The sequence below is a fragment of the Fusarium tjaetaba genome, assembly GCF_013396195.1.
Source record: "Fusarium tjaetaba strain NRRL 66243 chromosome Unknown NRRL66243_c0000023, whole genome shotgun sequence".
Classification (NCBI taxonomy): domain Eukaryota; kingdom Fungi; phylum Ascomycota; class Sordariomycetes; order Hypocreales; family Nectriaceae; genus Fusarium; species Fusarium tjaetaba.
This window is the reverse complement of record NW_023501219.1, coordinates 52,362-68,216: the sequence shown is the minus strand read 5'-3', so window position 1 is coordinate 68,216 and position 15,855 is coordinate 52,362. Positions and strand designations below refer to the sequence as shown.

The following is a 15,855-nucleotide window of genomic DNA, read 5'->3' as shown; positions in this document are numbered from 1 at the left end:
GGCAATGTCCTTCAGCCATATCTGCATCATACCTGACCTATATCCCACAACTCACGATGCCTAACGCTCTTAGTGACAGTGGCAGCAAATTGCCAAGCTTCCTTTCCAACGGCAACTTTGCCAGCAGTACTTCATTTCCAACCAGGGAAGTACATCATAACACCAATGGGAAAGAAGCATCACAGCCAGCGGTTAAGGAAACCCCTAAACCCTGGGTCTCGCAGCGATGTACAGATCAGGCTCGCCCACTTAAGGTCATCTACATCGGTGCCGGAATTTCCGGTATCTGCGGTGCCATTGAGTTCAGAAAGCAAGTCCCTAATCTTGAGCTTGTCATCTATGAGAAGAACCCTGATCTCGGCGGAACATGGTATGAGAATAGGTAAGTCCGTACAACTTGAGCGCAGAAGGTTAAAGCTTACATGGTCATGTGTAGATATCCTGGCTGTGCCTGTGGTGAGCATCTACTACCAAGCGTGTATGTGCAATGTCGTATTGACGGACTTTAGATGTCCCCGCCCACGCATACCAGCTGACCTCCGAGTCTTCCCCACGATGGACTTCTTTCTTTGCCTCTGCGCCTGAGATCCTCCAGTACTGGAAGGACGTTGCCACTAAATACGACATCAGGAAACACATGAGATTCCAGCAGAAGTGTACCGGCGCTCGGTGGAGCGAAACCACTAACAAGTGGTTTGTCCAGCTAAAAGACTTAACGACAGGTCTCGAGTATGAAGACTTTGCGGATGTGCTTGTTACAGGCGAAGGCGTTTTGAATGAGTGGAGATGGCCGGATATCAACGGCATCGAGTCTTTCAACGGACAACTCCTTCATAGTGCAAACTGGGATGCCAACGTTGATCTCAAGGTAAGAAATGACGCTCACGCAGGATTTGGTGGCCCTTTCACTGACAAGGAGCCATGAAACAGGACAAGTCTGTCGCTGTTATTGGAAATGGTAGTAGTGGACTACAGATTGTCCCCGCAATACTGCCCGATGTCAGGCATATGGATCATTACATACGCGGAAGATCCTGGATTGTTGGCCTCTTCGGAGATCCAGAGACCAGGCAGCGCATCAAAGAAGCAGGCGGTAACTTCCAGTATTCCCCAGACGAGATTCAAAGCTGGGAGACAGATCGAGAAGCGTACTTGAAGTACAGACGCTCCATCGAGCACAACATCAACAAGAACTTTGGTGTTCTCTTCAGCGGGACCTCAGAACAGACTAATCTTCGGCTTCTAGCTCAGGAGTCCATGGCCCAAAGGCTCAAAGAGAGACCTGACATCTATGAGCACCTTCAACCTGACTTCTCGCCTTATTGCAAACGCATGTCACCCGGACCAGGATACCTTGAGGCCCTGGCATCTCCAAAGGTTGACGCCATCACCTCTGGAATCATCAAGATTGACGAAACTGGAATCTTCACTGCGGATGGTCAACACCGTCCAGTTGATGTAATTATCTGCGCCACTGGCTTTCAAACCTCGCCCGCCAGCCGAAGCTTTCCCATTTATGGTGTTGGTGGAGTAAATTTACGAGAGCGCTTCCAAAAACGCCCAGAGACATATCTGAGCGTCTGCACAGATGGCTTCCCCAATTTCTTCCAATCAATGGGTCCCAATTCAATGCCCGGTGCGGGCAGTCTCCTGCTCGTGATCGAGAAGACAAACACATACATCGCCAAGATCCTAGCTCGAATGGCATACGATAACATCGCGCGGATCGAGCCAAAGCGAAATGTGGTCCAGGCATTCACTGACTACTGTGATAACTTCTTCAAGCAGACTGTTTTTGCAGAGGAATGCAATTCTTGGTACAAGACATACGAGACTGGTGCCTCGCGTGAGGAGCAGAAGCGCGGACGGATCACGGCATTATGGCCGGGTAGCAGTTTGCACTGCGTGCGGACTTTGAGTCGTCCTCGTTGGGAAGACTTTGAGTACAAGTATTGTGATGATAATGAGTTTGGGTGGTTTGGAAATGGATGGACGCTGGCGGAGAAATTTGTTACCGATGAGTTGGAGTCTTTGACGTGGTATCTGAATGACACCAATGTCATGGAGAAGATAGTGACATAAGGTACTTAGAATATATTAATTGTTAGAGATTTTAGCAAGATTAAGAAATCGAGGTCTTGGAGAGGCCCGTCAATAGCCGGCTTTGTGCCCAGAACTGCCATGCATGACCTCTATCTCATGGAATTGGTCAGAATTTAGAAACTATTAGTTTTCAATTGTCTAGATCCGTAAACTTATCAAAGGTTTTAGAGATATTTCTTATGGTTATCTCATAAGTTTAGGACGAGTCAGCTGAAGCCTAGGCTCGCGTCCAGTCAGTCCGTAGCTATCTATCGCGGATTCCGCGAAACCCGTTCCCAGGATTGGGCCCGACAAAGTGACACATTTGCAACAGATAGCTGTGAGTGATGATGATGCCAAGATCTAGCTCGTGGATCTGTTATGTTAATTGCGACGAGTCTGGCGCTGTCCTCCCTTGAAAAGGGGAAGGGTCCGGTGCTCGGACAGTCCGAGATACCGCAAGGCCCCGCTCTTTCGGTCCTCCGCTCCGTCCGGCCTTCTATCATGACGGAATTTCAAGGCCGGTTTGTCTGAGCGGCGGGTGTCCGTCGTTACGCAAGATTATGCTTCAAATTAGTGACTCTTCGGTGTAAGTCTGTTTAGTACACGTCTTTAATATGCCTCCTGTTGCAACTTATAAGACGATCCAGCACAAACCATGCCACTGACTTGACATCAACAATCCTATCACCATTATTCATTTGCAGTCACTATCCAAGTACCAATTATCCAAGACTTCTTACGAGAAGCCTACCCACATTGCTTGACCCAGGGCCGGATGAACCCTCCAAACGATCCGCGTCCTAGCGACGCCCCTTCCATGTCTTCTGGCACATTGGGTGACAGAACACGGGACAAAAACGACCTATCTGATGAACCTGAGTACGAAGAGGAAATTCATGACTTGGCGCGCAGATTCACCAGTCAGTCTGCTGCATCAGGTCATGGGCCACTGTTCCCCTTGAGTGATGGCGGTCCTCTTGATCCACAAAGCCCCCATTTCAACTCCAAAAAATGGGCAAAGGCTTATTTCAAGACCCGAACCGAAGCTGCTGATGGTAGTGCTCCTCGCACTGCTGGTATCGCGTTCAAGAACCTCAACGCATACGGCTTTGGCCAGGCGACTGACTTCCAGAATACTCTGACGAACATCGTTCTCAAGGCTTCGAGCTTTGCAAGGAAGGTATTTGGGGACAAGAGTCAGCGCATTGATATCCTTCGCAATGTTGATGGCTACGTCGAAGCTGGAGAGATGCTTTGTGTTCTCGGTCCTCCAGGCTCTGGCTGCTCGACCCTGCTTCGCAGTATTGCAGGTGAAACTCATGGCTTCCACTTTGGCAACGACACAGTCTTGAACTACCAGGGTATTCGTCCCGAGCAGATGAAGAAGGCTTACCGAGGTGAAGCCATCTACACGGCTGAGGTTGATCACCATTTCCCTCATCTGACGGTTGGTGATACGCTTTACTTTGCTGCTCGATGCCGATGTCCTCCTAAGGACAAGCTCCCCCACGGCGTCTCGGCTCGAGAGTATGCTGAACATCTTCGTGATGTGATTATGGCTATGTTTGGCATCTCCCATACCAAGAATACGCGAGTCGGTGACGACTACGTCCGTGGTATCAGCGGTGGCGAACGCAAGAGAGTCACAATCGCCGAGGCTGCCCTGGGATACTCCCCTCTTCAATGCTGGGATAATAGCACACGCGGTCTCGATAGCGCCAACGCCGTTGAATTCTGTCGCGTCTTACGGACTCAAGCTGATACTCTTGGAATCGCATCTTGCGTCGCTATCTACCAAGCGCCTCAGAGTGCCTATGATGTAAGTGTAAGCTTTGCTCTGGGCTAGTTTCTTGACTAACTTGATAAATAGCTATTTGACAAGGTCATCGTCCTTTACGAGGGCCGTCAAATCTTCTTCGGAAAGACAGGCGAGGCGCAAGCCTACTTCGAGAACCTCGGCTTCATTTGCCCCGAGCAACAGACGACAGCCGACTTTCTGACGTCGATGACCAACCCAGCCGAGAGAGTAATCCGCCCGGGCGCCAATCCACCTCGAACATCGGAAGAATTCGCACGAGCCTGGCAGCAGAGCCAGCAAAGATCGAGGCTTATCGACGAGATCGACTACTACATGGAACAGCACCCATTTGATGGGCCGGATCTTCAGAAATTCTCTGAATCACGAAGGCTCGACCAGGCGTCTGCTCAGAGGGAACGATCTCCCTTCAACCTTTCCTACCTGCAGCAGTACACCACCAACCTCTGGAGAGGCTTCACTATGTTGATCGGAGACCCTAGCATCACTCTCACGATGCTTATCAGCAACCTGTTCGAGGGGCTGATTATCTCAAGCATCTTCTATAACCTCCCCTTCAACACCACGAGCTTTTTCCGTCGAACCATCTTGCTATTTTTATCGTCCTAATCAACGCGTTCGCGAGCATCCTCGAGATCATGACTCTTTATGCGAAGCGGAAAGTCGTCGAAAAGCAGTCTCGTTACGCTTTCTATCACCCGAGTGCCGAGGCCCTTTCCGCGATGGCAACCGATCTTCCCTACAAAGTCGTCAACTCAATCCTTCTCAATTGCACGTTATACTTCATGTGTAACCTGCGCCGCGCACCGGGCCCTTTCTTCTCTTTCCTTCTTCTATCATTCTCAATAACCCTCTGTATGTCGATGATGTTCCGTTTCATTGGGTCTGCAACCAAGTCCATCACGCAGGCACTGGCGCCCGCGTGCATCATTCTGTTGGCATTGGTCTTGTATTCGGGATTTGCGATTCCGCCCGCTTACATGCAGAACTGGCTTGGCTGGATCCGGTGGGTGAATCCTGTTTATTATGGACTGGAGACTGTATTTTTGATCGAATTTGTCGGTCAACAGTTCCCCTGCTCAGACTTTGTCCCGCATGGTCCCGGTTACGAGAACTTGGGCAGCGGTAAATACGTGTGCAACGTGCCCGGATCCGTGCCCGGCCAATTATTCGTCAAGGGAGAGGACTACTTGAAAGCCTCATTTGGGTTCACCAACAGCCACCGATGGAGGAATTTCGGCATCATCATCGCCTGGACCGTGTTTTTCATGGTTCTCCATCTCTGGACCACCGAATATGTCGCCTCGGAGCGCTCAAAAGGTGAAGTCCTGGTCTTTCTCCGAGAGGCTATTCACAAGGTGTCAGGTAAGCGGGGCAGCGATGAAGAGTCGGGTGCCCCTACACCTACAGGAAAGCAAGAGCCTTCTGGCTTGTCGAGTGAAAAGGTCGAGGTCGAGAAGCAAGCGTCTGTGTTCCATTGGAAGGATGTCTGGTACGACGTCAAGATCAAGAGCGAGACGCGCAGGATTTTGGATCATGTCGATGGTTGGGTCAAGCCCAGGACTCTAACAGCTCTGATGGTGAGTACCTTCATAATACCCTGGTGTTTTCTTTACCCTTTCATACTTGCTAACGTTTTCATAGGGCGTCTCAGGTGCTGGCAAAACCACCCTTCTCGACGTCCTCGCCAGCCGAGTGACTATGGGTGTTGTGTCCGGCGATATGCTTGTGAATGGTCACTCTCGTGACTCTTCCTTCCAGAGGAAGACGGGCTATGTGACTCAACAGGATCTGCACCAGGCTAGTTCGACGGTACGAGAAGCGTTACGGTTTAGTGCTATGCTTCGGCAACCAGCGAAGTACTCCAAGCAAGAACGCCTGGACTATGTCGAGACTGTTCTTTCGCTCCTCGGAATGGACGCCTATGCAGATGCCATCATCGGTGTCCCAGGTGAAGGTCTCAATGTCGAACAACGTAAAAGACTTACGATCGCTGTTGAGCTTGTCGCACGTCCGCAGCTTTTACTCTTTCTCGATGAGCCGACTTCTGGATTGGACAGTCAGACCTCCTGGTCTATCTGCGACTTGATGGAGCAATTGACCAAGAGCGGTCAAGCGATATTGTGCACCATTCATCAGCCCTCTGCTATGCTTTTCCAACGGTTCGATCGACTCCTTCTCCTTGCGAAGGGAGGAAAGACTGTCTATTTTGGGCAAATCGGTCAGAATTCGCAGATCTTGATGGACTACTTCACTCGCAACGGAGGCCCGCCTCTAGCGCCCAAGGCCAACCCGGCAGAGCATATGCTCGAGGTCATCGGGGCTGCTCCAGGGACTCACACCGATGTTGATTGGCCCGCTGCATGGAGGCAGTCTCCCGAGTACAGGGAGGTACAAAAGGAGCTCCAATCTCTCAAGGCCTCACACCCGTCGCCGAAGCCTACATCAGGCGGTTCTGACCCATCCGAGGACAACGAGTTTGCTTCTCCTCTGTCCACACAACTATGGGAGGTCACCAAACGCCTTTTCATTCAGTACTGGAGAAGCCCAGGCTATATGTACTCCAAGGTCATTCTGACAGTCGGCGCAGTAAGCCTTCCCTCGTTACTTTTCATTATTTCACAGATACTGACCTTCTTCTAGTCTTTGTTCATTGGACTTTCTGTCATGGATGGCGAGAATACAGTCCGCGGTCTTCAGAATCAGATGTTTGGTGTATTCATCTTCTTGACCATCTTTTCTCAGATCGCTGAACAAATGATGCCGGCCTTCGTGGAGCAGAGGACCCTTTACGAGGCTCGTGAACGTCCCGCAAAAACATACTCTTGGCAGTCATTCATGTTTGCCAATCTGACAGTCGAGATCGTCTGGAACTCGGTAAGCTACATGTCACTTCCTTAGACGGACCAGCTTTAACATGACGACTAGTTCATCGGTATCTTTGCCTTCATCTGCTGGTACTTCCCCATCGGTCTCTATCGCAACGCTGAGTACACGAACGAGGTCCATTCTCGTGGTATCACCATATTCCTTCACGTCTGGATGTTCTTCTTACTCGCTTCGTCCTTCGCGCACATGATCATCGCCGGACTTCCCAACGCTGATACGGCAGGTGGTGTCATGAACCTCCTCTTCATCATGATGTTCGCATTTTGCGGTGTCCTCGCTGGCCCTGATGCTCTGCCCGGTTTCTGGATCTTCATGTACCGCGTCAATCCCTTCACATACGTGGTTGAGGGTTTCCTCGGCACGACTCTTGCCAATGCGCCTGTCACTTGTGCCGGAAACGAGATCCTGGAGTTCAGGCCTGCGAATGGTACGTGTGAGGAGTTTCTGTCGGATTACATGTCCAATATGGGTGGGTACCTTGTGGGAGAGAGTGCAGCCAGCACAACTCAGTGTCAATACTGTCCTATGGCAGATACGGATACCTTCTTGAAGGGGATCAACGTTAGCTTCGACAATCGCTGGAGAAACTTTGGGCTACTTTGGGTCTATGTTATCTTCAACTGTACAGCTGCAGTTGCTATCTACTGGTTGGCTCGTGTCCCAAGGAGGAGAAAGGACAAAAAGGAATAATTATATTTGTTGTTTCAAGAGATCGCATTGGTATATAGTACTACACAGATTTTAGATTGCCTCCACTATTTCTCTTCAAGGTCAATAATCTATTTAAGTATACAAGAAATATAGTTCTTAGATCTTTCGGTTTGCTACTGTTCCTTTATGACCCTTAAGTAAGGTATCGAAACCCAGATCCTAGGAGACGTCGTCCAGCAGCTTCCTCTTCAGCCTCTTTGAGTTCAAGCTTCCGGTTGGCACGCTTCAAAACGAAATGAAGAGCGATACTGGCAATGATAGCGATGGTAGCCATAGCAGCATTGACGCTGAAAGCAAGGATGAATCGCGGCTCCGCGCCATTGGGGTACAGAAAGGATCCATAGATACTGCAGATAGTCGCTAGGGCGTTGTTGAATGCCAGCGCCGCAGCTCGTTTAGACACAGGGCGGAAGTTGGTGTTAGCAGTCCATACCATGGACATGTTGAAGCCGGAGTAGATGCCAGGCAGCATGATCATGGCGCCGAAGTATCGAGGGCCGATACTAGTGGTAGATGCTGAGATGATGAAACCTGCGAGCGCACAGGCAATAGACAAACTAGTGTGCCAGAAGCGCTCTTGAACTCTGTCGGCGTTCCATGCGACTACCGCACACACGATGCACGCCAGCAGATAAGGAGGTGCGGTGAGCAGGAGGGTTGTGATTCTGTCCTTACCCATGCTCTTCACAATCGTAGGGAAGAAGCTGTTGATGGCGATGGCACTAGCGGCTCCATAGCAGACAACAATCAAGATCCAGTTCTTAGGGTCCTGGAGAAGCAGCTTGAAACCATGGAAGAGAGACTGCTGGTCGCCTGCTGTCCAGTCTTGCTCACCAGCAGCATCAACTTCCATACGCCACAGGGCAATGGCACGCTCCTCTTCAGTGAGCCACTTGGTGGTGGCTGGGAAGTCGGGGAGAATCCAGTAGCAGCAGAAAGCGATGACAACAGTGGCTGAGCCTTCTAGGATGAAGATCCATCGCCAAGCCAGGAGTCCACCAACACCGTTCATCCCGTCAATGATGCCAGCGGCAATTAGTCCTGAAAAGGCGCCAGAGATCAGAGATCCTGAGTAAAAGATCGCTGTTCGAACGCCCAGCTCCTTTCGCACATACCAGGCACTCAGAGTTGCCATGGCGCCAGGATAAAAGGCTGCTTCGACGAAGCCGAGAAGGAACCGAACTGCAGTGAGTGCGCCGAAGCTATGAACAGCTCCAGTGGAGGCGCATAGGACACCCTGTCTCTGTCAGTTTACTCTTGATTCTGAGAATCGGGGAAACATACCCATCCGATCATACAAGCTGTAAGGTAGGAGGCTGGCTTTCCGATTTTGTTCAACAGCATGTTGGAAGGAACTTGCATAAGAACATAGCCCACGAAAAGCACAGAGACGGCAGTCTACAACGGTCAGAATAGCCACGAGAAAAGTGTCCATTTGTTTCGTACCTGGAACTCATTACCTTTCAATCCCAAGTCCTCCTCCAGTCCTCCAAGTCGAGCTGCTCCAATCGCATTCCTGTGTCGTCAGTATTCCTGCTAAGATTTATATGACAGTCATCTTACCTGTCCAGGTAGTTCATGATGTAGATCAAGATCATGCAAGGAAGCAAACGAAGGTCGATCTTGCGCCTCAGGCGCTTCTCCAGAGCCGTGAGCTCCTCATCAGAAAGGTGCTGAAGAGCTTCGGGCTTAGGAGATATAACTTGCCCCTGGCTCTTGGAGTCGCAAGACTCATTCTCGTCCATGCTAGCGTGGGGCTTCTTCTCGATATCCATGTTGTTGTATATGCTGCTGTTGACTGAAATAGGAGTTGTTGCCCCGAATGATGAGAAGCTGTTCGACCCCGACTGGCAACCCTCGTCTTTATACATCTGGAATGCATACAAACCCACTGGTGTCTTATCAGCCTTGAGAACTTCCCCAGACTTTGTGTAGTCGCTTGGCATGGGGGAGCCTTGTGAAAGACGCTACAAAGACGATAGTACGATAGGACAATGAACTTGTTGTCGGCTCGGTAGGCATAGAGGCCGTTAGGAGTAAGCCAATTCCCCGGATTTTATGTTGTTCTGGAGCACAATACGGGGAACCCTTGCCTCAACCACGAGATAGGCAAGTTTGGGGAATCGAAGGTTTTGCTTCGGCTCGGTAACGAAAGCGGCCGTTAGCGCTGCAAGTTATCTTATTCCCCGGACTTTCCACAGGCTTTGCCATGATACAGGCCAGCCGTGATTAAACATTTAGCTTCAAGACCTCGTATCTCCTTTTTCAGATAAGACTATTAGGATGTCTGTTATCAATTTATCAGTGAGAATAACCCAGGAGCTCAGCACTCTTTATCTCTTTGTATTTCTGTATATTTGTAGTACCTTGAGGGAATTAAGCGAGACGGTGCTGGACATGCCCATGAAAATATTAAAGTTTGCTAAAGATAGCGCGTTCCAGCAAACTGGGTGACCACCCCGCATCATGATGTCAAAATTTTGGAGTCATTCATGACACTTTTCGCTTACCCCTCCTCCCCATTAGCTAGGTAGATTTGGCCTCTAATGGAAATTCAAATAATTCACCAGGTTTGATGGGAAGCCTGGGGTCTTGTCTGTCTCCAAGTCGGCAATTGTGGGTTGGTGAGGAGTGGACAGCGGAGTTCGGCTGCATAAGTACGGCAGCCGACCAAACTTTGCTACAGATCAAGTCTCAATCAACAATTGAGTTCATACCGTTCATGGACTAGGCGAGTTACACTTCTGGGTGTCAGTGTGCTCGACACGTTGCCTGACGTGGACCTGGACCTGGCATAAGCATGTACATCAAGATCAAGATGCATGGACGCACAGTGGTTGCTTTCATATTAAATATGACCACTAAGTTAGATCAAAGGTGCACGCATCTGGCTATGATCGTCTCTTCTCCTGCGTCATTATCTACAGGTCATAAACCATGAATGATCCTTGGGACTGTCGGCCGCTAATGCAGTGGATGCCGACCTGCTTCTAGGTGACAAACAGACCAATCATGCGACTTCAAATTCATGTTCGGCCGCTAATGCGCTCCAGCCGATGCTCTCTCCCAAGTCTTCAGTTTCTGTCTGTCTGATGTCCGACGATGCTTTTCCAGCCCAGTAAATCAATGGTAAAGAGAAAGCTTGACGCATCAAACCCTTGAACCATTGACTTGAAGGATTCAATGGGACTCACACGAAACCCAGAATATTGTGATGTAGCAATGTGAGCACCTGTCGTAATGCTTAGGTGGTACGCTTGAATCGCGTAAAACCTTGTCCTACAAACGATGCATCCACTAAAATTCCTGCCGTTCTAAGCCTCTTGAGGCCAATGACTTGGGTCCAGCCACCAATTCCCCGAGAACTTGATTGGGGGCATTTCTTTCCAGAACTTCATAGCCAGGGTATATGCACAGAAAGATACCTATCACAACGGTCGCTAGCGAGTAGAGCTTGTATACCAATCCTCCTTGTAAGTCATGGGCAGATTCAAGGGTCGAAGCACAGTAGCATGTACGGTTTGTCACTCTCAGAAGCTGAAGTGCGACGGCGGTAAGCAGGCTGCTCATTATTATGTTTACCAACTGTACTGATAGAACGAGCTCATCCATGTGGACGCTGCGCTCGTCGCCAACGAGACTGCGAATACCCTGTGAAGACTACATACGTGACCGTACCAGAAGCCTACCTTCGGGACCTTGAGAGAACAGCTGCAGCCTCTCGACCATCATCATCCTTGACTCCCAGCTTCAAAGATGATGTACCAGAGTTTTCAGGACAATCACAGAGCCCTTCAGATCTAGGTACCTCAAGCAGCAGTAGAGTCGCAGCTCGAGCTATTATATCCGATGACTGCAGCGCAGAAAGTTTTGTCTATGACCTCCGGCAGATGGCGCTGCCTGAGAGTCCCGATGGGCTTCATCAGCAAGGCGGATACTCATATGCGGTACTGAAATCCGACTTGATAGGTATGCATCCCCAAACTTGACGGTAGGGGAAGTTGGGAGTCTAAACCTACTCAGAACCCAGGATATTGATAAAGCTTCCGTCTGCGCCGCTGGCTATGAAGTTACTTGACACGTTCGAAGAGATATTCTGCGATCATCATTGGTTTCTCCGAAGAGATTTTAGGGAACGAGTTCAACTACTATTCACAGATCCCAAAACGCAATCGCAGGACAGGAGCTGGCTTTCAAGGGCGTCTCTTGTTTTTGCCCTGGCTACAACCTTCATGCACGGATCACAGCCAGCTGTAGAAACTGCGACTGAACAGTCTGAAACCCCGACACCTCCCGGATCAGACTTGTTCGAACAAGCCGTCGCTTTGCTAAATGTTTCATCAGAGGAGCCTACAACAGAAGATGTTGAGGCATTAAATCTCATGGTAAGCGGTCAGTCCCGGCACTCTCGGCGCCAACTTACTTGCAACAGGCCTTCTACTGCTACTCCTTGAATCGCAGGAGAATGGCCTACAAATACGCGACTCAGAGCTTAGCAGTAGCCAAGCTCTTATTTCTTGACAGGACTCCAAGTCTATCGGCCTCTAGACGAGAGGTCATACTCGAACATCGAAAGCGCTTATGGTGGACATCCTTTTGCATGGAGAGAATGGTCGTGGCCGAGCTTGGGCTGGCCCCAGCGCACGCCGCGAATAAGTTCGATGTTGGACTGCCTTCTTCACGAGACATACCCGAATCAGAACTGGATCAATTTTTCGATCCGAGTGTTCAGACATTGCAGACACAAATATGCGAGATCAAGTGTCAGATAATGGAATCTGTCGGTCACTTACGACGGGTTTCAGATCTGGAAACTATGCTGTTCGAGCTCTGGCCGTGTTTCGATACACTGCGGTCCTGGAAGGAAAGGGTACCTTCATATATCTCATTTGACTTCAAAGGTGGCGTACCAGAGGATATGAGCCAGCGATCATGCGCTCGCGGACTTGCATCGCTATACTTGAGATATCACCAGGTAGGTCCCTGGTCAAATGCCCAGCATCATATGCTGACTTCAATAGTGTTTTACGGTACTACTTCGACCATTCTTCTCCAAGAAGCTTTCTCTTAGGTTGCAAGGAGTCGATTCTGACAACCTCGAATCGAAATTAAATGCAACAATGCGCCAACGAATTGAGCTACTGACCAAGGAAGGGCACGATGCAGCAAGAAACAATTGCAAGATACTAATGGACCTCTTCAATCGTGGTAAATACGGTGAGCGCTTTGAGAGGTCTTGATCCGGTCGCAATACAAATCCTAACTTTTCGATCAGCGCGATTCGGTTATTGGGACTCAGTGCACGCTTTCAGTAGCCTCTCCATCATCTCTATTGCAAAGGCTGTCATTCCCGAGCTTGCCGAAACCTCTGAGCTTAATGACGAGCATCTCTATACCCAATGTCGCCTCATTTTGAAAGAAATGGCCGAAGCGGGTAATCCGGCTGCCAGAGATCACAATGCCTTGCTAGCCGACTTAGACAGCATTGTCCAAATGCTCACAACCAATGAAGACGCCGGACTGATTGAAAGACCAACAGAATTTGAGGTTCCGTCATTAGAATTCTGCGAGGGCTTATGGTCTGATGTTGATTGGGTAGAATTTTTAAATAACTGCTCTCAGTGGGCATAAAGATGGGTGTTGGAGAAAGTGTGGTTGTACATGTTGAATGACGCTATTGAGAGTTTCACAACAGAATATTTTATCTGGCAAGCTCGGCTAAGTTAATATAGACCTTCTATAGATAAGGCCGATAGTATCCTTTCTGCATGCTTATGTTCTGACAAACCACGTGGCTGACAAGTTACCTCAGAATGCAACTGTGAGTCGAGATAGCTTGCGGACGATAATGACATGGCTTGTTGGCCTCGGGGAGAAAAAAGACCCCGGAGCCTGACAGAGGGTACCACAATAAGCTCATCATAGAGGTTCCTACCTTTGGGCCAGTCTTTTTTGTCACTTGGGGTTGAGATCTAAGCCATTGCCTCCCCGAGCTTGATATGGCCTCAGATTTCCAGGCCGAGACCCGGCTATTGCCAGATCTGACGCTATGCCTGACGAGTGTCGAGTGGCAAATCGCTCGATTTGCTCCAACCCAGCACACCGGTCAACCGGCAATTGTCGACGGTGTACGGCGCCCAGAAATGCACATACGTTGTCTCTGGGCCAAAAGGAGGGGGACGTGACAACAACGCTAATGGAGGGGTAGGAAATGTTCCCCCACAGACCGGAAATTCTGATTATCGGCTCAGTAGGGATCTGCCACGTCGGAAATCCGTTGAGTGCAGATCCCTTGTTGATCGGTAGGTATCACGACACTGTATATGTCACGAGGGCCAAATTCTCGTTCCCTTCTTCTTTGTTCGGCCGCTAATGCGAGCTTTTTCAGCATCGGCTGAGATGGTTTAGCGGCCGAAGCATGGGAGGGAAGAGACCCAGTTGGTCAGCCGTATGTCAGACAGAAGGCTGTATGCAAGTACCCGCGACTGCATCCTCTTGTAGGGCGGTCATGGGTTTCTGAGGTACTATCGACTTTGGGTTTTGCTCTCACCGGTTCAACCCGTTGAAAGCCTCACCCCGTGGACTGGAGAGAAAACCGGGTTATGTCAACAGCCTTGGGGGCCTCATTAGCAACACCACTCATTTCTATATAGATGGTCAGCGCCCTCAGCAACAGACTTTCTCGAATCTCACGAGAGAGCAGAACAAGACAGCACAAACACCATACTAGCAGCATCCTCATCACTTGAAAACAATCTCAAAGACTGTCAGCCCAGCAGCCGACACGATGACGGTCACTCAAATCATCTCGACCGTAAGCCGCTTATCTCTGCCCAACGCAGCCACCTTCACGTGCTTACATTGGTCAGGTTATTCCTAGCGAGCCCAAGCCAACAAACGGCTTACTCGTCAAAGGAGCCAACAGTCACCAAGTCACCGTAACCATCGCCACAAAGCGTCTTGAAAAAGACAGTCTCGGTCAGCTTGAACTCCCAGATGATGTTCTCTACGGCATCAACACATTTCGCGCCATCGAAAACTTCCCTCTCTCTGGACGACCCATCGCCAGCTGGCCAGACTTCATCTACGCATTTGCTGTAATCAAGCAAGCAGCAGCCCGTGCCAATTATGAAGTCGGTACCATCACATCTGAGCAGGCCAACGCTATTTCTGAGGCATGCGAAGAGGTCAAAACTGGAGTCCACTACAAGCATTTCGCAGTTGACATGATGGAGGGTTCTGGCGGGACTTCAACCAACATGAATGTCAATGAAGTCATCGCCAACATCGTTGCCAAGAACTCAGGCCGAGCTCTTTCCGACTACACCTTCGTTCATCCCAACGATCACGTCAACATGGGACAATCTACGAATGATGCTGTGCCCTCAGCTATGAAGCTTGCTGTGTATCGTGCCATGGAGGGTGCTTTGGGCGCTCTCCAAGGGCTCGCGGATGCATTTGCTGTGAAGCGCCAGGAGTACTCTACACTTCTCCGTCTTGGAAGAACTTGTCTCCAGGATGCTCAGCCTATGACTTACGGTCAGGCTCTTGGTGCTCATGAGGCGGTCATCCGAAGACACCGACAGCACCTCAGCATGATCCGTGATTCATTTCTTGTACTCCCCATGGGAGGTACTGCGATTGGCACCGGGTTCGGATCTAAGTCTGGATACAAGGCAGCAGTCTTCAAGCATCTCTCCTCGTCGCTGGGTGTTGCAGTGCAGCCATGTAGCGACGCGTTTGACGGCATGCAGAACATGGACACCTGCGCACGCCTCTCAGCCGAGCTGCGCAACACTGCCAATAGCTTGTGGAAGATTGCAAACGACATGATTCTGCTCTCTTCGGGGCCCAACGGCGGTATTGCTGAGATTACTCTCCCGCCCATGCAGGCTGGCTCTTCCATCATGCCCGGCAAGGTCAATCCTGTCATTCCGATTGCGGTTTGTCAAGTGGCGCTGGCCATCACTGGAAATGATGCCGCTGTTTCCATGGCGTGTCAACAGGGAATGTTGGAGATCAATCACTACGAGCTTTTGGTTTCCGACCGACTTTTCGACAGCATACAGCTTCTCAAGAGTGTTTCCAAGACATTCTCCAAGCGATGCGTCGAGGGCCTTGTCGCAAACAAGGAGACGTCAGAGAAGCATCTTCTTGACGCGAGTGCACTTGCGACAGCTCTTGTCCCGAGCCTTGGGTATGCTAAAGTGTCAAGCATCGTGAGATCGGCTCTGGCTGAAGAGCGCCCGTTTCTGGACGTGGTGGTAGAGCGGGGTTTGTTGAGGCAGGATGATGTTTTGGGTGTTCTAGAGCGTTCGGTTTTCATTGAGTGATTATGACGTCGGTGTTAGATT

General features: G+C 50.0%; 5 protein-coding genes across 5 annotated transcripts; 4 read left to right on the top strand and 1 right to left on the bottom strand.

The window, feature by feature from the left end:
* Positions 1-56: 56 nt before the first annotated feature.
* Positions 57-4,510, top strand: FTJAE_1064 (monooxygenase; the record flags this gene model as incomplete). Its single annotated transcript, XM_037343503.1, has 7 exons — positions 57-382; positions 437-456; positions 510-868; positions 931-2,073; positions 2,341-2,422; positions 2,790-3,904; positions 3,956-4,510. 7 exons carry the CDS (start codon positions 57-59, stop codon positions 4,508-4,510), a joined length of 3,600 nt encoding a protein of 1,199 aa, XP_037211749.1.
* A 29-nt stretch (positions 4,511-4,539) lies between these two features.
* Positions 4,540-7,480, top strand: FTJAE_1063 (ATPase; the record flags this gene model as incomplete). Its single annotated transcript, XM_037343492.1, has 4 exons — positions 4,540-5,481; positions 5,546-6,490; positions 6,545-6,778; positions 6,830-7,480. 4 exons carry the CDS (start codon positions 4,540-4,542, stop codon positions 7,478-7,480), a joined length of 2,772 nt encoding a protein of 923 aa, XP_037211748.1.
* Positions 7,481-7,634: 154 nt separating this feature from the next.
* On the bottom strand, positions 7,635-9,447 carry FTJAE_1062 (pantothenate transporter liz1; the record flags this gene model as incomplete). Its single annotated transcript, XM_037343481.1, has 4 exons — positions 7,635-8,738; positions 8,786-8,899; positions 8,948-9,017; positions 9,065-9,447. The coding sequence occupies 4 exons, from the start codon at positions 9,445-9,447 to the stop codon at positions 7,635-7,637; spliced, it is 1,671 nt and encodes a 556-aa protein (XP_037211747.1).
* A 1,534-nt stretch (positions 9,448-10,981) lies between these two features.
* Positions 10,982-13,132, top strand: FTJAE_1061 (c6 transcription; the record flags this gene model as incomplete). Its single annotated transcript, XM_037343470.1, has 6 exons — positions 10,982-11,054; positions 11,099-11,470; positions 11,660-11,886; positions 11,934-12,476; positions 12,523-12,718; positions 12,777-13,132. 6 exons carry the CDS (start codon positions 10,982-10,984, stop codon positions 13,130-13,132), a joined length of 1,767 nt encoding a protein of 588 aa, XP_037211746.1.
* Positions 13,133-14,288: 1,156 nt separating this feature from the next.
* On the top strand, positions 14,289-15,834 carry FTJAE_1060 (aspartate ammonia-lyase; the record flags this gene model as incomplete). The annotated part of the gene is made up of 2 exons (XM_037343459.1): positions 14,289-14,315; positions 14,371-15,834. The coding sequence occupies 2 exons, from the start codon at positions 14,289-14,291 to the stop codon at positions 15,832-15,834; spliced, it is 1,491 nt and encodes a 496-aa protein (XP_037211745.1).
* Positions 15,835-15,855: the final 21 nt, after the last annotated feature.